The sequence below is a fragment of the Coniophora puteana genome, assembly GCF_000271625.1.
Source record: "Coniophora puteana RWD-64-598 SS2 unplaced genomic scaffold CONPUscaffold_5, whole genome shotgun sequence".
Taxonomy (NCBI): Eukaryota; Fungi; Basidiomycota; class Agaricomycetes; order Boletales; family Coniophoraceae; genus Coniophora; species Coniophora puteana.
Genome location: NW_006913057.1, coordinates 1410002 through 1427206, shown reverse-complemented (window position 1 = coordinate 1427206; position 17205 = coordinate 1410002). Strand labels below are relative to the sequence as shown.

The 17205-nt window shown below is 50.7% G+C and overlaps 7 protein-coding genes across 7 annotated transcripts; 3 read left to right on the top strand and 4 right to left on the bottom strand.

Moving 5' to 3' along the window:
* Positions 1–69: 69 nt before the first annotated feature.
* On the bottom strand, positions 70–3181 carry CONPUDRAFT_81651 (cobalamin-independent methionine synthase). The gene is made up of 8 exons (XM_007769361.1): positions 3112–3181; positions 2916–3057; positions 2694–2861; positions 1645–2632; positions 1346–1584; positions 1023–1296; positions 617–970; positions 70–562 (listed from the first exon to the last, which is right to left on the bottom strand). Exons 1-8 carry the CDS (start codon positions 3146–3148, stop codon positions 470–472), a joined length of 2295 nt encoding a protein of 764 aa, XP_007767551.1. The 5' UTR covers positions 3149–3181; the 3' UTR covers positions 70–469.
* A 683-nt stretch (positions 3182–3864) lies between these two features.
* Positions 3865–5325, bottom strand: CONPUDRAFT_122655 (kinase-like protein; the record flags this gene model as incomplete). Its single annotated transcript, XM_007769703.1, has 2 exons — positions 3865–4689; positions 4752–5325. The coding sequence occupies 2 exons, from the start codon at positions 5323–5325 to the stop codon at positions 3884–3886; spliced, it is 1380 nt and encodes a 459-aa protein (XP_007767893.1). The 3' UTR covers positions 3865–3883.
* Positions 5326–6016: 691 nt separating this feature from the next.
* CONPUDRAFT_81649 (xylitol dehydrogenase) lies at positions 6017–7900 on the top strand. The gene is made up of 11 exons (XM_007769359.1): positions 6017–6161; positions 6228–6266; positions 6325–6341; positions 6394–6447; positions 6496–6532; positions 6582–6682; positions 6742–6867; positions 6926–7324; positions 7377–7463; positions 7515–7588; positions 7649–7900. Exons 1-11 carry the CDS (start codon positions 6089–6091, stop codon positions 7767–7769), a joined length of 1128 nt encoding a protein of 375 aa, XP_007767549.1. The 5' UTR covers positions 6017–6088; the 3' UTR covers positions 7770–7900.
* Positions 7901–8045: 145 nt separating this feature from the next.
* CONPUDRAFT_164749 (uncharacterized protein) lies at positions 8046–9660 on the top strand (the record flags this gene model as incomplete). Its single annotated transcript, XM_007769702.1, has 5 exons — positions 8046–8164; positions 8222–8298; positions 8374–8468; positions 8522–8580; positions 8632–9660. Exons 1-5 carry the CDS (start codon positions 8099–8101, stop codon positions 9658–9660), a joined length of 1326 nt encoding a protein of 441 aa, XP_007767892.1. The 5' UTR covers positions 8046–8098.
* A 2-nt stretch (positions 9661–9662) lies between these two features.
* On the bottom strand, positions 9663–12690 carry CONPUDRAFT_136665 (P-loop containing nucleoside triphosphate hydrolase protein). The gene is made up of 5 exons (XM_007769701.1): positions 12486–12690; positions 12109–12126; positions 11738–12053; positions 11017–11678; positions 9663–10967 (listed from the first exon to the last, which is right to left on the bottom strand). The coding sequence occupies exons 1-5, from the start codon at positions 12487–12489 to the stop codon at positions 9694–9696; spliced, it is 2274 nt and encodes a 757-aa protein (XP_007767891.1). The 5' UTR covers positions 12490–12690; the 3' UTR covers positions 9663–9693.
* Positions 12691–13421: 731 nt separating this feature from the next.
* Positions 13422–14474, bottom strand: CONPUDRAFT_136663 (ribosomal protein L6). Its single transcript, XM_007769700.1, has 4 exons — positions 14037–14474; positions 13879–13983; positions 13717–13825; positions 13422–13667 (listed from the first exon to the last, which is right to left on the bottom strand). Exons 1-4 carry the CDS (start codon positions 14295–14297, stop codon positions 13567–13569), a joined length of 576 nt encoding a protein of 191 aa, XP_007767890.1. The 5' UTR covers positions 14298–14474; the 3' UTR covers positions 13422–13566.
* A 190-nt stretch (positions 14475–14664) lies between these two features.
* Positions 14665–17146, top strand: CONPUDRAFT_136662 (uncharacterized protein). The gene is made up of 7 exons (XM_007769699.1): positions 14665–15011; positions 15137–15415; positions 15467–15607; positions 15657–16147; positions 16195–16390; positions 16440–16673; positions 16726–17146. The coding sequence occupies exons 1-7, from the start codon at positions 14739–14741 to the stop codon at positions 17011–17013; spliced, it is 1902 nt and encodes a 633-aa protein (XP_007767889.1). The 5' UTR covers positions 14665–14738; the 3' UTR covers positions 17014–17146.
* The last annotated feature ends 59 nt before the right edge of the window (positions 17147–17205 follow it).

Here is a 17205-nt window from a genome sequence, read left to right as displayed (position 1 = left end):
GCTGTGCTCGCGTGGCCGAATTTGGCAGGTATTGCGCAGGGTCCTCACTCGGCTGTGTCGGCGGGGCCATTACACGTCGGAGGCTTTTCCCCATCTTTTTGCAAACCGCTATAAGGTGTTCACTGGTGTTCATGATCAAGGCAAAAACGATATCGATAGTGTACCCCCAGGTTTACTCGTACAACAGCGGTCACAGCAGTGACCGCCTGGCTTCACATTGAATATGCATCGACTAATATAACATTATGGATTGTTGAAATCCCTGATATGATTTTCCGGGCGTGCAGTCCCAGCCTCCCTCAGCAAGACGCGGGCCCATAAAGCGGCACTAGTATGCCTCGGCGTATGTATGACACCGTCAAAGAATCCATCGCCACAACTACCCAAGGTCAAAGCGACACCTCGCCACGAGAATGTCGATAAGTTAACCGCTTCATGGGCGCTGTTGAAGCGCAAGGGAAAAGGGGATTTAGGCGTTCTCGCGGGCCCAACGAGCGGCAGCAACCAGGTTAACGAGCGACTCCTTCGTCTCCTTCCACTGGCGGGTCTTGAGACCACAGTCCTGCAAAGAACATTTAGCAATTTCCCACCTAAATCAAGTTCGAAACTGGCTTACAGGATTGACGAACATGAGGTGATCAGGGATGATCTTAAGAGAAGCCTTGAGACGCTCTCTGATCTCTTCCTCACTGGGAACACGGGGGGAGTGGATGTCGTAAACACCGGGACCAATCTGGTTAGAGTAACCGAACTGCTGGAAGGTGTGGAGCAGCTTCATGTCACTCTTGGAGAACTCGATCGAGATAACATCGGCATCGAGACGCTGGATGGACGTGAAGATGTCGCCAAAGTCGGAGTAGCAGAAGTGAGAGTGGGTCTGAGTGGAATCAGCCACGCCTGCAGTCGAGAGTTTGAAGGTGTCGACGGCCCATTCGAGATACTCATCCCAGTCTGAGCGACGGAGAGGGAGCTGGCCGGAATTTAGCAACTCATCACTAACAACGTATCTTGGATAGACTTACACCCTCACGGATGGCAGGCTCGTCGACTTGGATGACGGTAATGCCAGCCTTCTCGAGGTCAAGGACCTCGTCACGGAGAGCCAGAGCCAGCTGCTGGGACTGCAGCTTACGAGAAACATCGTCACGGGGGAAGGACCAGTTGAGGATGGTGACGGGTCCAGTCAACATACCCTTCATGGGCTTCTTGGTGAGGCTCTGAGCATAGCTGCTCCATCTGACGGTCATGGGGCCAGGGCGACTGACGTCTGAGACGATGATGGGGGGACGAACATAACTGCAAGGCATGTTAAAACAATTTCAACGCGTTGGTTGGAGCCACTCACCGAGAACCGTAGCTCTGAACCCAAGCATTCTGGGTGAAGACGAAGCCGTTCAGCTGCTCGCCGAAGTATTGCACCATGTCGTTGCGCTCTGGCTCGCCATGAACGAACACATCGAGGCCAACTTCCTCCTGGAAGGCCACGACGTTCTGAATCTCTTGCTCGATGAACTTCTCGTACTCGGCCGGGGTAAGCTCTCCCTTGCCCAGCTTGGCGCGGGCCGTACGGATCTCCTTGGTTTGCTAAAAGCGACAATAAACATCATTTAGCATCAATTTAGATTTTGCAATGAACAGGCTTACAGGGAAGGAGCCGATGGTAGTGGTAGGGAACTTGGGCAGCTTGAGAGCCTGGTCCTGCGCCGCCTTGCGAGCGGCGAACGGGCTCTTGCGGTTGTACATGTCCGGGGTAATGGCAGCCACACGCTTGCGGATAGCATCGTCCGAGGTTGACTCGAACTCACGCCTCTTGGCGATGGAAACCTTGTTCTCTTCCAGGGCGGCGGCGATCTTGGCATCCTGGGAGCCGTTGACGACTGCAGCAATAGTGGCAACCTCAGCAGCTTTCTCAAGCGCGAAAGAGAACCAGTCGCGGTGCTGATCAGGGAGCTTCTTCTCCGAAGCAAGGGTGACAGGTGTGTGAAGGACAGACGAAGAGGTGGCAACGATGACACGGTCAGAACCCAAGGCTGAGACAGCCTTCTGCGCCTGTTTGATGGAAGCAGTGAAGTCGTTCTTCCAGATGTTGCGGCCAGACACAAGACCCAAAGAGAGAACCAAGTTGGTGTTCTTCACAGCAGCAATAACCTCATCCAGCTGACCAGGTGCACGAACAAGGTCGATGTGAAGGCCGCCGACAGGAAGCTTACTAACGAACTTGAGGTTGGCGTCGAGGCGGTTGAAATAAGTGGTGAGGACGATCTTGGGAGCGACAGGGGCCAACTCGGCATATGCAGAAGCATACTGTTTCTCGAGATTCGCAGCCCTGTCGAGGACAAGGATGGGCTCATCGATCTGGACGGACTCAACGCCTGCAGACTTGAGTTCCGTTAGGAGCTGCTTGTACACGGGAAGAAGCTTGGAAAGAAGAGTGATGGGCTCGAAGGAGGCAGGGGCCTCTCTGGCGGGCTTGCCGAGAACGAGGTAAGATATGGGGCCGAGAACAACAGGGCGAGTGGTGATGCCCAGAGCCTTGGCCTCGTTGTACTCGACCAAGGCCTTGTTGTGGACCAGCTTGAAGTCGGTCTCGTCCGACAGCTCGGGGACGACGTAGTGGTAGTTGGAGTCGAACCTGTTAGACAATACTTATGAGATGGTATGCCAAATGTGAAGGTGGTCTAGCAGGCACTCACCACTTCTTCATCTCGCAAGCGGGGACATCAACACCGCCAGTTTGGCGACCACGGCCCATAGCAAAGTAGACGTCAAGGTCGCTGATGCCGAGACCCTGATAACGCTTGGGGATAGCGTTGAAAGCAGCGGAATGATCGAGGACATGGTCGTAGAGGGAGAATTCACCGCTAAAGTGAAGTTAACAATAGGCCAAGTGAGACATTGGAGAAAGAGACGCATGCCTTGGGATCAAGTCGACACCGCGAGACTGGACGTTGGTCCAGTTGTATTTCTTGACCTCAGCAACGGTCTTCTGGAGATCCTCAACGGGGATCTTTCCACCCCAGTAGGCCTCAACGGATTTCTTGACCTCACGGTTGGCACCTGATAAGATCATCAAGATCGCAAACAGAGAGATGCATTGGGATATGTACACACCGATTCGGGGGAAGCCAAGAACGCTGGAGAAAACCATTTTTCTGAAGAGGGAGATGGTAGATGGTAGTCGGGTGGGGGGGGAGGAAAAGGGGGGGAGGGATGAAGGATAGATTATCGAATGGCCAGATTTTTGAAGATCTGAGAAAGGCGCCTGCCCTTATGTAAGGCTCCAATCAGATCGCTCGTAGCACCTCTCTCACCTTCCTGGGAGCACAATCGCGATAGTATTCACGCGGTATCGCGCCATTCGGAGACTTGGAAATCCTCGAGAACACGTTTACAGTCTCGTGTGTGCCACCTGCATTCGCTTCCTCCACAGGCCCACACAGTTGCAGTTGCGGGCAGACACAGGACGCGGGATTGATGGTAGGCATGCACTTTGTGATCGCGTTATATCTCTATCGTCGGGGTGAAGCCTACAAAGATTCAAATATACCAATCACTCAGGCCTCAGGGGCTGGCATAGACACCATCCTACTGCTGACCACTTTGCAATCACAATTGATATGTCGCCATTGCGTTCAGCCACCAGTGCGCCACCTGTTCCTATCAGAGCGCATCAAGACCCACGCTCAACGCCCGTGAGCAAGGTCATGGTGCTCTTGTGAATGTACATTTGTCGAGAACTTCGACTGCCTTGGTAGAGCAATCATCTCCTCGGGAAACGTTGAGAACGAGCGAATAATTATTGTCCACGTACAGGTAACTATCTGTAGCTTCATGTGAAGTATGTTATTATGTTCACCTATTATCTCCGTCAATTTGACGACTGCTAAGTCCGAGGAACATTTTTCCTGACTGCCCTTTCAGATGGTGGTGCTTTAGAGGTAGGAGGCGCGAAGTCGAAAGTGATGGACGGCTCTGCCAACGAAAACATCTCGGGAATGTCCTCAATACTTCCCACCGCAGTGTCCGCGTACGTCTCTGGGGTGATAGGTCCGAAACTGCCGGAAACCGATAATTCACTCGAACCTGTGGAAACCCCTCCTTCAGGGTCTGGTAGAACGAACGGGTCCGATGAGTACGGTCCACTGTTTCCGTTAGAGAGATGGAGAGGCGGTACTGAACCCCACTCTGCTAGATCCAGAATCTCGGAATCATCGCTATCAAAGCCATCCCACCCAGCGAGGAAGGCATCCATTGCGGCCTGGGTATGAAACCCTGAGTAGCTCTTTGCCAAGGTTGATTCCCTCGTGGAAGTGTCCAGATCAACTTGTGGGAAGATATTTCCGGCTGCGAGACGACTTGCTCCAGAAGCATCGGCGAGTTCATATGAGGACATGTAGAATGTTCCAATATCTGCGATACTCTGTCGCAGACTGGGAATAGTTGGACGGCGAGCCGGATCAATACTAAAGATCTTGCAGAGGAGGTCGTTAAACTCTCGTGAAATGGGAAGCATATCGCGCAACGCCCCTTCTTGATCAGCAAGAAAGTCGGAGTAAACCGGGTCAGAAAAATGTGCCTTCCTCCAGGGATTTCGCCCTGTCACCATGTTAAGCATAACCACCCCGACAGACCAGATGTCGTTGTGGAGGGCCGAATACAAATGTGCCGTGCTTCCTCTGCCTATACATTCTGGTTATCAAGTGATGGTTGAGACATGTTTGCACGTAGACAAAAACTTGTGGAGCACGTACCAGGACTCATATATTGCGAACTCCCGCACCCACGATCATGGCAAAGGCGATTCTTTGTCGCAAGACCAAAGTCGATGATTCGAAGGTCTGACCCTTCTTCATTGCAAACGACGTTTTCTGGCTTGAGGTCGCGATGATAAACTCCTTTGTTATGGCATGAATCCACTCCATCGAGAAGTTGAAGAATAGCAGTCTTCAATAAGTCGTCGTTGTGGAAATAGACTTTAGCCTTGATAGCAAGGTATAAATCGCCTCCAGAGCTGAATTCCATGATGAGATATAGATAAATCTCTTCCTCGACGACAGTATGAAGGACAATGGTGTGGGGTGAGCCAGAAATCATCTGAAGGAGATGTATCTCCCGTCTCTGGGATAACATCTGATCGGTACTGAGCTCCGTCTTGGATAAACATTTAACAGCATAGTATGAGGGGTTGAGAGTGTCTGACTTCGTGTCCAACGCACGGTAAACGACACCATACGCGCCCGAGCCAATAGCATCGAGCAAGAGGTAGCGGCCATTGTCGATGGTTTGTCCAGAGAAGCTCGGCAAGGTATCACTTGTGTAAGTCATTGCGGTGAGGCCTGTCCGGGGAGTTGGATAGCAAGTACTTGTCGGAAAATCCAGAAGAGATTAGTGGTGAGAGTGTATGTGTATGTGTAGAACGATTAAGGGTGTAGGGACGATTAATGGCAGGTATTAGCGGTGAGCTTGGGTATGAGGGGTTGAGGTTTGCTGGAGTTATCGTTGGTGTTCTTGTCAGTTGCGGAGTCATGGCCATCTGAGGGTAGTATATAAATACAAGATGCCTCATGAGGGGCAGAGGGATATAGCTGATCTGCAGGAGTCCCCGAAGACAAGCTGATTAGGAGAAAGTCAATGATACAATGATGTTTCGAGACACAGGTGAACGAAACATGTGGCGATCCGCGGCTCCCCACGTGGCACAGACCAGTACAGACCCGGAAGTCCGACTTTTCACTTGAGCGACGTCATCATGCCAGGAAGGTGCCGGGAGTGCCAGGACTCGTATTCAGGCAGACACGGGCAGGACCTGACAGGACAGCATCCGTTTTATTTATCGATCTTCCGACTTTTACTCCCGCCGTTCCGCTGTGGTACCTATCCTTGTGTGCATGATGTACCGGATGGGCTTTCACAAGGGCCTAGGCTGTGTATCAGATGAACACATCTGAAATCGCGGTCCGGAGGGGCCATTTGGTCTATATACCGTCAAGGAATACGCAACGGTGACCGTCCTTTGGTTTCACCCCGACTCGAATCCTAATCACACACACCTAAGTAACCCTCTGGACTGGTTCTCCTCGGTCAAGTCATGTCAGATAACCCCTCTTTTGTCCTCAAAGGTGTCGAAGACGTCACCTTCGAGCAGCGCCCTATTCCTGAAAGTACGTTCCCCTCAACAACTCCTCGTTCTGAATAGGGGTGACCGAGGAGAAACGATTGATTTTCAGTTCAGCCCGATGAGGTGCTCGTTGAGGTTCAGAAAACTGGTGAGTAACTTAGGCATTTCCTTCGAACCCTATCTCACATATCCGCGGTGATTTTCAGGTATCTGTGGTTCAGATGTAGGTCAGCCATCTGTGACCAACCGAGCGTCTGATGACGCTGTCGTTGCAGGTTCATTACTTGCTACATGGGCGCATTGGGGACTACATTGTAGAAGACCCGATGGTTAGTCTGTTATATTGTAATCGACCTCAGTACTTAAGTATTTCACAGGTTTTGGGCCATGAGTCTTCAGGTGTTGTATATAAGGGTATATTCTACCACTTTCATGGAGAAACGGTGGCCAACACGTTTTATAGTCGGTAGTGGTGTCACCGGCCTGAAAAAGGGAGATCGTGTGGCTATGGAACCTGGCGCCACTTGCCGCATGTGCGAATCTTGCAAAGCAGGTCGCTACCAGGTCAGTGACATGGCTTGATGATCCCCGAGGAGCTCTTCTGAAATATCATGATTGGCTAGCTCTGCCCCGATGTTCGTTTCGCAGCCACACCGCCGTTTGACGGCACCCTTGGGCGCTACTACCGCATCCCCGCGGATCTTGCCTACCCACTCCCACCAAATCTTACTTTGGAGGACGGTGCCATGGTCAGTCTCACGGATTGCATGATGATCTTGTGCACAGGGCGCTCATTGCAATCCATAGATAGAACCACTTTCGGTCGCAGTTCATGCTGTCTCCACGCTAGGATCCTTCAGAGCAGGTAAAAACATAGCTGTATTTGGATGCGGCCCCGTGGGTATCTTGTGTATGGCGGTGGCCAAGGCTATGGGAGCATCTCGGGTCGTTGCTGTTGATATCGTTCAAGCCCGACTCGATTTTGCCAAGTCTTACGCTGCTACCGATGTTTTCCTCCCTCCCGCCCCGGAGAAAGACGAATCGAGGCCCGCTTTGTCTAGAAGAGCGGCCAAAGCTATGAGAGAACAACTTCATATTCCGGAGCGCGGGGCCGGCAGCATTGACTTGGTTATCGATGCCAGCGGGGCAGAGATATCTGTTCAAACCGGCCTGCGCATCTGCAAGGCTGCTGGGACTTATGTACAAGTACGGTTTCTTCAACCTCATAATGACTGCGCGCTGAATGACATCTGCACAGGTTGGAATGGGCAACCCGGACATCACAATCGATATGGGAGTTGTCATGTCCAAAGAACTCCAACTGAAGGGATCTTTCCGTTATGGGGTATGACACAAATGCACTGTTTGAGGTGACCTAACTCTCACATGAGAACAGCCCGGAGACTATCCACTTGCCATTCAACTTGTTTCTCAAGGCAAGATTGACCTGAAGCCACTCGTCAGCCATAGGTAAATCTGATGTCAACACGCCGCGACCGAATTGTACAATGCTGATTCAATATTCAATAGGTACAAATTTGAAGACGCTGTCGTCGCTTTCCAGACCACGCGCAAAGGAAAGAGCGATGATGGGAAAGGTGTCATCAAAGCCATCATATCTGGCCCTGACGTTCCCGTGGAATCAAACTGAGGCTGAAGGAATGAAAATTATCAAAGGAGGCTTAAGGGAAAAAAAGGAACTATGTACGATACATGCAGATGTACTTGTATTGACAGCTCGATCAAAGGTAGCCTGTAGCGCTGACAGTTGCATCGGATGTGATCTTACCGTAAGCTACTCTTGAATTTACCCAAAAAGCTTTGAACTCTGAATTTGTAAATCCGGCTATCACGGTCCGAAATACGATAGCATACGTGGGGATATACCTGGAACGCCCCTTTCTCCGACAGCAGCTTGAGGACCTTCCTTGTTCACATAGGTCAAGTAAATCCTCTGCTGGTGCCTTTCGCCTTACTACCATGCCATTCCGTTCTCGCAATGCTTATTATCTGCGTGTCTCCAAAACTACGCTTGTTCCACTTTATGTAAGTGGATGGGGCTACACACACCGAACAGCTGCTCCTCCGTCTCACTTTGGACAGCTTTATTTAGACGAGAAACACACGGAATGGATGTCGGACATAATATTGCAACATGTACTTGCCGACCTTAGGCCTCTGTGCGTTGGTGGCACTCAACAAGCCTTGAACTAAGGGTATTGATCTTCGAGACTGATTCACCCCACCTGCTTTAGGATTGTGCCAAAGTTACAAGCTGAGTGGGACATACACTTTGGCTCGGGGTCTTCAGTCAACAACAAGAAGGGATCAGTTGATGTCCACAGAGGTGGTACGTCGATATGTGTTTCCCTCGTGGATACCTTGAGCATATCTCCAGCTTAGATATCTATCAATTCGCCTTCTTCTTCAGACAGACAGAGCCTCACTCTGTGATACTGAAGGTAACCATCCTGTTGTATTGCTCCTTGTGTGTTTTATTAGGTATGCTACAGACAAGAACATTTGTTGCAACTTCTTCGCTTGCGGAGAGTACTCATGTAGTACGCAAGCCGGTCAATGCTCTCCCCATCCCTCGAACGAAACAAAACAAGAGGGCACGTGCGTCATCTCAGAAGTCACTCGATTCAAGCGGGCATATTGCTAGAAAGAAGATGAAAATCAACACGAAGGGAAAAGCTAGACAGGAAATCGACTCGGATGAAGAGGAGTTATTCGATCCTGAAAGTTCAGAAGATAACATGGACGAATGTTTGCCCCCAAGCCGGACCCGACAATCCCGCAGAACCACAAGGGTTGCCGCAGGCGGATATCGAGAGGACGGTTCTGACCTTGAGGACGAAGATTCTTATCAGCCAGTCAGCGCCGCGACACCCGGCCAACGCGAAGTAACTGCGATTAATGTCGATGCTGACCCAGATGTTAAACATGAAGAAGAGGAAGCTACGCTGAGTGATGCCCCGCTAGGAAACTCAGAAATTGAGACAGAGATGCAAGTTGATACGGAGCCTCCCGGTCACAGCATGGACCTCGAAGTTGAAGAGGAGGAGGAGAAACCAAAACCACTCTTGCGGCTTCAATACAAAGGGTTTCACATCCTGGGTCGATGTCTGTGCGTTGTTGCTGAGCCTTATCCACCCATCAGAGCCGTCTCGGTCGCATCCCCACGGCGCCTTAACCTCGTAAGACAGTCTAGCATCGCTGCCCCTAATTCCATGGGCAGCGCGCCATCCCAGCGTGCTAGGACCCCTCTGTTCTTTCCCGAGGACAGGGAAGAGAGCATGCCACCCTCGGCATCTGCCCGGGACGCGCTGAGATCGTCCATCCCACTTTTCAATGACACACCTCAGGTCGGCTCACTTGACGAAGAGGACATGGAGACGATCACGGAGGATGACTTCCTCAATTTCAGTCAAGTGCTCAATGCAAGCGGAGATTCACGTACCGCAATTGCAGACGAGGATGACGAGATGGACGGAGCAGTGTTGTTTGGAGACGCTGATGAAGTGAGAGAGCTGTCTTAGTATTAGGCTACCCTAAACTTCAACAATAGTAATCTATGCCTTTCCAATCTCTCGGAGAATTTCTGACTTTCGCGTGCCTGGAACCTCTTTGAATCCGGCGCTTGACATCTCAAATGTCCCGTGCCCTCCGGTGAGTGCCCGAAGACGAGTAGAGTAATCCAGCATCCTGCTAAGAGGCGCCACGGCGTTGACCGTACGCTTTGAAGAGCGCGCGGTGTTTGCAGCACCAGCGAAGGCTGATGATGCAGATGACGGTGAGATGTCCTCAGAAGGAATATAGAGGCCATCCGTGGGGTAAGAATTGTTCAAATCTTCTTCACCTGCGCCGGCGGTTGGATCAGAGTCCAGATCAAGTACTTCTCCGCCGCTTTCAGAAAGGTCCTTGACGACTTTGCCAATGCTGTCTTCAAGGACGGCAATTTTCAGTTTGATAAAGGGTTCCATCAAGGACCCCATGCCGGCAGCCCGAAGCCGTTCGCGCAGGATAGCACCAGTCGCACTGACATACACTGAGGATGTAACTTCTTGGGGGGCTTTGAAAGACTTGACGCAGATTTTGACATGAGAATACGCGAGAGAGGTATGAGGGGAGCTGGACAAGGAGTTGTATATGCCACGAGCGATGTTAGCCAATGGCTCAGTCTGGTTTTCGTAGGAATCCGGGGGAGGCAGGCGTTTACCGTCTGGACCTAGCACAAGATTGCCATCCCACAAAGGGTCGTTCTGCTCGGTTGAGTCAAGATTGGATACTGACAGCGATACGTGGACAGATACAGCACACCCAGCTATCTCTGTCGACCAGGTACTATTGCCAGGACCAGGCGCAGCTCCAAGTGTCTCACGATAGCTGACGCGACGTGCACCAAACTCGAAGTTCACTTGCCATTCGTCTCGCAGCCTTCCCTCCACAATCTCCAAGTGGAGCGCGCCTAATCCATGAACGAGCTTTTGACCTTCCTGATCATCCACCCGGACCGATGGATCGGTCCTTGCCAGTGCATGCAAAGCGTCCTCGACAGGCTGCGCGTCTGCATGAGAATTAGGCATGACAGAGGCAGATATAACAGGCGGGGGTGGGACGATACTACGGAGTGACGTTGGTATCTTTGAAGAAGAAGGTCCTGCCCGTGTTGCCATGAGCGTATCGCCAGTCCGAGTATGCTTCAGGCCAAGGAGGACGCCGACCGACCCAAATGAAAGGTTATCAACTTCCTCCGCTTGAGAGGCGTAAAGAAGTATGAGCTTGGAAACCTTCTCTTTCTGTCCGTTGGTGACATTCACCAGGGTGCTGTGAGATTTCAGCGAGCCTTTTGGTAGTTGAGATCACGCTTCAAGATGCAGGAAGCAAGGACTAACCCGAGTAAATGCGCACGAACGTCATCCAGCCTTTCCGTTTATCCCAGGTAACCTTCCACGCTAGCATACGAAGCGGTGCGTTGGTTGACTCCCCTTCTAGTCGGACATCCATGGGGCTTGCCAGAAGGTCACCAACATAATTCATGACGAGCTCCGTGCCTATGTTCTTCATTGCAGAACCACATAAGACTGGGAGAACTTCATTACGTAATGTTGCTTTCCGTAAGTGAGGGATGATGTCGCTCCCAGAGACAGAGAGATACGACGGTGTTTCCAAAAGCTGTTCCATAAGGTCATCAGAGCAAAGCGCGAGATTTTCGAGCAGAGAGTTGCGTGCTGGAATCAAGTGCTTTATGAGAGGATGGCCAACCGGAAACACAGAGGCGGACGCCACTCCTTGCTCGTCTAAAGGCAAGGGATGGGTGGAGGAGCCGCCTTCTTCGTCCCACTTTAAAGCTTCCCAACGCACAAGATCAACCACACCTTGTATCCCAGGTTTCGCTTGCGAGTAGTCATTCACGTCAAAGGAAGCGACAGGTAACGTTATAGGTAAAGGTCTGGGATGGAAACGATGCGCCAGGAGGGAAGAATAAGCAGAAGAAAACGATGCGCCTGCACGATCAAGCTTGTTCAAGAAGATCATGCGGGTAGGAACATTGTATCTGGTATGTTATCAGATCCCTCAGCCTTAAACATTTGGTCACTAGTCACGCATACTTACCTATCAAGCTGCTTCCAGACACCTTTTGTTTGGGATTCCACACCTTCGACAGAGTCAATGAGAACGACAGCGCCATCTACGACGCGACTGGCGCTTTCTACCTCCATTCCAAAGTCGGCGTGACCTGGGGTGTCAATAAGGTTGAAGAACCACTTTTTCCATTTAACTGGAATGCTCGCAGATTGAATGGTAATGCCTCTCTCTCGCTCTGCAGGTAAGAAATCCGTCGTAGTACTTCCAGTGTCAACGGAGCCAGGGACTGTCAGGTATTCGGACTTGTGCAGAATTGACTCAGTCAAGGTAGTTTTGCCAGAATCTTTTCTAGATGGTTAGTCTTTCAAGGCCCGTGAGACAGCGCAAAAGCGACGGACCAATATGGGCCACGAGTGCTATGTTTCTAATCAGCGCAGGATTAACAGAAGCTGCTGTGGATGCATGCCGGCGAGCAATTTGTCTGATGCAGTAGCAGGAGCGACGACCATTGCGCAGGATATGCTGGTTCGTGGCCTGCGACATGAATGCACATACTGTGACGCGGTCGAAAACGACGTCGACGCGACGTACAAGATCGACAACAGTCGTAAACAAGAGCGCGTTTTGGTATCCCTTGCAGTGAACAGTCACATAAGTTATCCTCTTGCATGTCCATCTCTCGCTACTATGGACAGAGACTCACCGGACAACGACGAGCTTGAGCGACGCTTCCAACAGCGTGCCGCTCAGTCGAGACACCCACTTCATACAGAGCCCATCGCAGCCCATCAGAAACCACGTGGAAACATACCGAATACACCTCTGGCAGCGTCAACAATATCCTTCCTTCTGGGAGGCCTGTTTTCATTCGGGACTTTCTTACTTCTCTCTGGGGGCCTTTCTTATACCTGGTGGGCTACTCCTCAACTCGGCTTCTTCCTCGCAGCATGGTCGGGCTTTCATTGGGGAGAGTTTGCTACAACGGCTGGCTGGAACCTCGACAAGTGCAGCGTTGATTGTACGTTAACGTGCAACACACTTTTAAATTTGACTTAAAAGGCTTTCAGCATTCTTATTGGATAATGGCTCGATGTATCACGTTGCGAACGGCATTGCATTGCTCGAATATTTACTGACCCTGTATTTTAAACCGTCATGGAAGTCGTTTCCTCACATCTCGCTGATGGGTTAGTCTCTCTTCCTATATCGTCAGCTCAACATCGTCAGTCCAAAGCTGATTGAACCTTGGCTTTAGGTGTGGCGTTGGTATTGATAGGACAAGCACTACGCTCTGCAGCAATGGTACACGCTTCGACCAATTTCTCGCACACTGTTGCGACAAACAAGTCGGAATCACATGTCTTGGTGACTGATGGTGTTTATGCGTAAGCATTGGGCTTGCTTTGAAGTCTCCAGCAAGGTCTCACACTGCTGCTTTAGTTGGTTTCGTCATCCGTCTTATGCTGGGTTCTTCTATTGGGCCTTGGGCACACAGTTGGTTCTCCAAAACCCCGTCAGTTTTCTTGGATTTTCGATCGTGCTGTGGAGATTCTTTTTCTACCGTATCAGAGGTATGCACTCTTGTCACTACCACGCTGCCGTGGGCTCACGATTTATTTAGGGGAGGAACGGTCTTTGGCTACGTTCTTTGGTCAGGACTATGTAACTTACCAACGCCGCGTTAGCACGAGAATACCTTTCATCCCATAATACGTTCGGTCGATACTCAAATGGTTTTCCCAACGTCGGCTAATTAATGCAGAGGCCAATATCATCATATTGTGCACATGAATGAGGAGAGAACGTGTAGTATGAAGTTTGGCCATAAAGGATGGAGTTGATCCTGATGACACGCCTTACTCCTGCCCTATCGTCGTACGGTCTGAAACGTAGATACCGTCCAAGAATTTACGGATATCCTTGTTCCGTACCCGGCAGGAACCCTGAATGGAAGCAGCTGTTGACCAGTTAGAATGACTTTACTTGATACAAAGACGAGTAGTAACCTGATTGTGAAACGTTCTCAATATCATTGCCCTCCAGAATCAGCTCATCCTTTTGTGCTTTGGACTCAGAAATGGTGACACCATCCAGCATTTTCACGTGTCGGACGGTCTGTCCATGGCGTAAGCGCGTCTTATCATCTACGTCAGTGGACTAAGACACACCTTCTCGCCCAAGAAATTACGAATCTCAAGAGCGTGTCCAGATTCTTGGATGATGGCGTTGATAGGGAAATGGGCGTACACTGCACGCATTTTATACAAGAAGCCCTACTTACATGGTTAGATCCACTTGCTGAATGATATACCATCAAATGACTTACCTTGGTGACACCAATGACCATGTTGTTGATAAGACTACGGATCGTCCGCAAGCAGGCGACGTGCTTGCGACCGCCCTGCCACACAGCCAGAGTAACTTGGCTGGTCTTGCTTCGCTTCACCACGCGGATATCCATATCGATGTGGCGAACATTCTTCGTGAGCGTGCCGCGAGGACCGGCGACCTTGATGATGCGGGATTTGATTTCAACGGTAACCCCCTCCGGAATATCGAGTTCTTCGGTCTTGAGGACGTCCCGCATCTGCGTTGTGGAAAGTGAGTGACTGGCCCAAGATCATCATCCAGCGGAGGGCCGGACAATCCAGCCTCAAACGTCGAGTTTTCATAACGAGAATTCTCCATGTTGTAGAATTACATCTCTGGAGATGTCCTGACGGTGAAACGGAGGGGCAGGGTTCGTGCTCACCTTGAAGTCGTTGGTTTCTTGGGGTCTATCGCGCTGGGCACTTGGTCTCGCTATCGAGGAGACAATGCGTCGGGTGTTCGCGGCGGAGTTTAAATCTGGCCCGTGTGTGTTGTCAGCACGAGGCTCCCTGACTAGCCTTCTTCTCCAACCATCATCGTCTGTAGCTGCCGAGGTCGAGCATTCAGCCCCGTCCGTTTCTAAGGGTGGATTGAGTGATTTCTCGGTGAGAACCTGCTCGACAAAACACGACTTGCAATTCGGCATAAGTCTCCGACGATGTCCGTATATCAGAACTCGTATCAGGCGTCGTATACCGGCCCTCAATATTCTCGACCAGGCACCTCGTACCCCCAATATCAGCAACATCCTCCCCCACACCTACCTTACTATCATGTCGACCCCCATTCATTCCGGCGTGAATTCAGCGCTCGCCTAGCGGAACTGACCATTAATTCTAGGCCCTTGATACAGAATCTTTCTCGACTTGCTCAGGAATATATGCAATGGGCAGATGCTGTGGGCCAGTGTCTTGAACCTCATATTCGAAAGGTGAGTCTTGTTGGCGTTCTTGTGTCCTTCAATCTTTCCCTACGCACCATCTGAGCCCTTTGGATGGATGCGGTGTTGCCAGTGGCTCTATGGACTAACAAAAAACTTGTTGTTCTTACTACTAGGTCCCAGTTTGGATGAAACTGCCCGCATTTTACCTCCTCGACGCCATCGCAAAGAATGTCTACGAACCCTATGCCCGCCTTTTTTCGGGTTTCGTCATAAATCTTTTCCTTGAAACTTATCAACAGGTAGATCAGGCAACCCGCAGCAAGATGGAGGAGATGCTCCTGACCTGGCGAACTGCAGCGCCAAGTGGACGGGAGCTATTTGGTATAGCTACTCAGCGATCTATAGAGCGCGGCATATGGGGCGGAGGCGATGATAACGGATCTTCAACTACAGTATGTTCATTCTCTTCTTCTCGACCTGAATTCCATTGACATGGACCACAGACAAATGGTCACGGTTCTCACCCCGTTTCGAAGGCTCAGGTCCTCAGCGAACTTGAATTCATCCTTAGCCAGAAGGAGCGGGCGTTACAAACGAGTCCTTGGGATACGATGTGTCAGAAACACGTTGAGATTTTGCTTCAAGTAAGCAATTGCTATTGTCTTCTGCCCTCCACTTCTGACATTAACATAGCTTCGACGTCTGGTAGACACGGGTCCAGGCGTGTCGCAGAACGAACTTCAGCAAATATTAAACCAGCTGAGATCACTATCGAGAACTTCAAGCTCAGTTGTTCCTCCGCAGGTCGCACATCCACCTCAACAGCTTCCTTCATACCCTCCCCCACCAGCAACTTACCAGTATCCGCCTGTGTACCCGCCAGCTACCCAAGGTTCTTCGAACCATTCCCCAGAATCGGCATCAAGTGCATATGGGTACCCTTCGCAGCCTCATCCTGCCCCGCCATCTATCCCCACCACTTCTGGTCCGTCGCCCCAAACGACCGATATTGCAAATTTGTTCAACGCCATCGTGAAAGCTGGCGTGCTTCCAGGTGCTTCTGTCAGTTCCAACAAATCTGAGGCGAAGCCTCGGTCGGCTGAGGTGGCATCTGAGTCAATCTTGGCTTACCGGACGGCGATCTTATCCCAGTCAATCCAATTAACTAACGCTGATATCACAAGGTCTGTTTCTGTGCACTCGTATATTCTATTTACCAACATATCTTTAGGAAGCGCCCTGATATCGTCCATCTCTTGTATGATCGCCTTCCCGTGCAATGTAAGCAGTGCGGAACAAGATTTACGAGCGACACCAATGGCAAGAAGGATATGGAAGACCACATGGATATGCACTTCAAGCAAAACCGTAAGGCCAGTCAGAACGTCGGTCGTGGACATAGCAGAAGTTGGTTCGTCAACCTTGATGTAAGTTTCAAAAGCAGTCATCGTTTGCCATTGTACTCACGATCACTAGGACTGGTTGGATGAGAAAGGAAAAGGCCGAGGCCGTCCTGCTAATGCCAAAGCCTTCGCTGTAGCAGAGGCCGCTGAGCATGATGCTAACTTGCGGTCGCAGTATGTAGTAGTGCCCTCGGGTGAAGAAGCCATGCCCATCTCATGTCCGATTTGTAAGGAAAGCCTGAAGTCTGAGTTCCTTGAGGATGATGAGGAGTGGGTTTGGAAGAATGCAGTGAAAAGGGATGATAGGGTATGCAGCTTATCCATGGTCAACTCGACACCGATCTCAACTGGACTTACAGATATACCATGCAACGTGTCACGCTGAGGCGGCTAGCACCATGCAGACCCTAGCTTCTCGGTTACGTACAGAGACAACCGGCCGTAGTCGATCTACAACGCCTGACATCAAGATGGGTTCGTCGACTCCGCCCAAAGCAATCCTGGGCTTACGTACTTCGCTATCTCCTTCACCTGATTCTAAACGTCTAGCGCTGAAGCGTAAGGCTGACAACACGCCCCCGCCGTCTGCACATCCTTCCGATGAGCAAGGGACACCACCCAACAAGAAAGTAGCGCTTGCGGCGTGATCATGGCGATGATTTTGTGTTAGATTGGTTTAGTTTATCCATTACTTATTGATACCATCCTCGTTGGTCATCTGTATTTTCTGCACTTGCATGAATGAACATATCATAGAGTGCCAATGCAAGTACTGTAACCTCAGGGAAAAGTGAAAGTCATGAGCTCTGGTGTCGCGTGTCTTGTGATGTGGGACAATA

Excerpts from the sequence above, each read along its gene's own strand:
- CONPUDRAFT_81651 (XM_007769361.1), bottom strand. The coding sequence starts at position 3,148 with ATGGTTTTCTCCAGCGTTCTTGGCTTCCCCCGAATCG. Across the intron at positions 2,633-2,693 it reads GCTTGCGAGATGAAGAAGTG|GTTCGACTCCAACTACCACT; the intron begins GTGAGTGCCTGC and ends ATTGTCTAACAG. Across the intron at positions 1,297-1,345 it reads GTTCAGAGCTACGGTTCTCG|TTATGTTCGTCCCCCCATCA; the intron begins GTGAGTGGCTCC and ends CATGCCTTGCAG.
- CONPUDRAFT_81649 (XM_007769359.1), top strand. The coding sequence starts at position 6,089 with ATGTCAGATAACCCCTCTTTTGTCCTCAAAGGTGTCGAAGACGTCACC. Across the intron at positions 6,868-6,925 it reads CTTTGGAGGACGGTGCCATG|ATAGAACCACTTTCGGTCGC; the intron begins GTCAGTCTCACG and ends TGCAATCCATAG. Across the intron at positions 7,589-7,648 it reads AAGCCACTCGTCAGCCATAG|GTACAAATTTGAAGACGCTG; the intron begins GTAAATCTGATG and ends AATATTCAATAG.
- CONPUDRAFT_136665 (XM_007769701.1), bottom strand. Across the intron at positions 11,679-11,737 it reads GTCTGGAAGCAGCTTGATAG|ATACAATGTTCCTACCCGCA; the intron begins GTAAGTATGCGT and ends ATAACATACCAG. Across the intron at positions 10,968-11,016 it reads GTTCGTGCGCATTTACTCGG|GCTCGCTGAAATCTCACAGC; the intron begins GTTAGTCCTTGC and ends AACTACCAAAAG.
- CONPUDRAFT_136663 (XM_007769700.1), bottom strand. The coding sequence starts at position 14,297 with ATGCGGGACGTCCTCAAGACCGAAGAACTCGATATTCCGGAGGGGGTT. Across the intron at positions 13,984-14,036 it reads TGGTCATTGGTGTCACCAAG|GGCTTCTTGTATAAAATGCG; the intron begins GTAAGTCATTTG and ends CCATGTAAGTAG. Across the intron at positions 13,826-13,878 it reads GTAATTTCTTGGGCGAGAAG|ACCGTCCGACACGTGAAAAT; the intron begins GTGTGTCTTAGT and ends CGCCATGGACAG.
- CONPUDRAFT_136662 (XM_007769699.1), top strand. The coding sequence starts at position 14,739 with ATGTCCGTATATCAGAACTCGTATCAGGCGTCGTATACCGGCCCTCAA. Across the intron at positions 15,012-15,136 it reads TTGAACCTCATATTCGAAAG|GTCCCAGTTTGGATGAAACT; the intron begins GTGAGTCTTGTT and ends TCTTACTACTAG. Across the intron at positions 16,674-16,725 it reads CAGTGAAAAGGGATGATAGG|ATATACCATGCAACGTGTCA; the intron begins GTATGCAGCTTA and ends CTGGACTTACAG.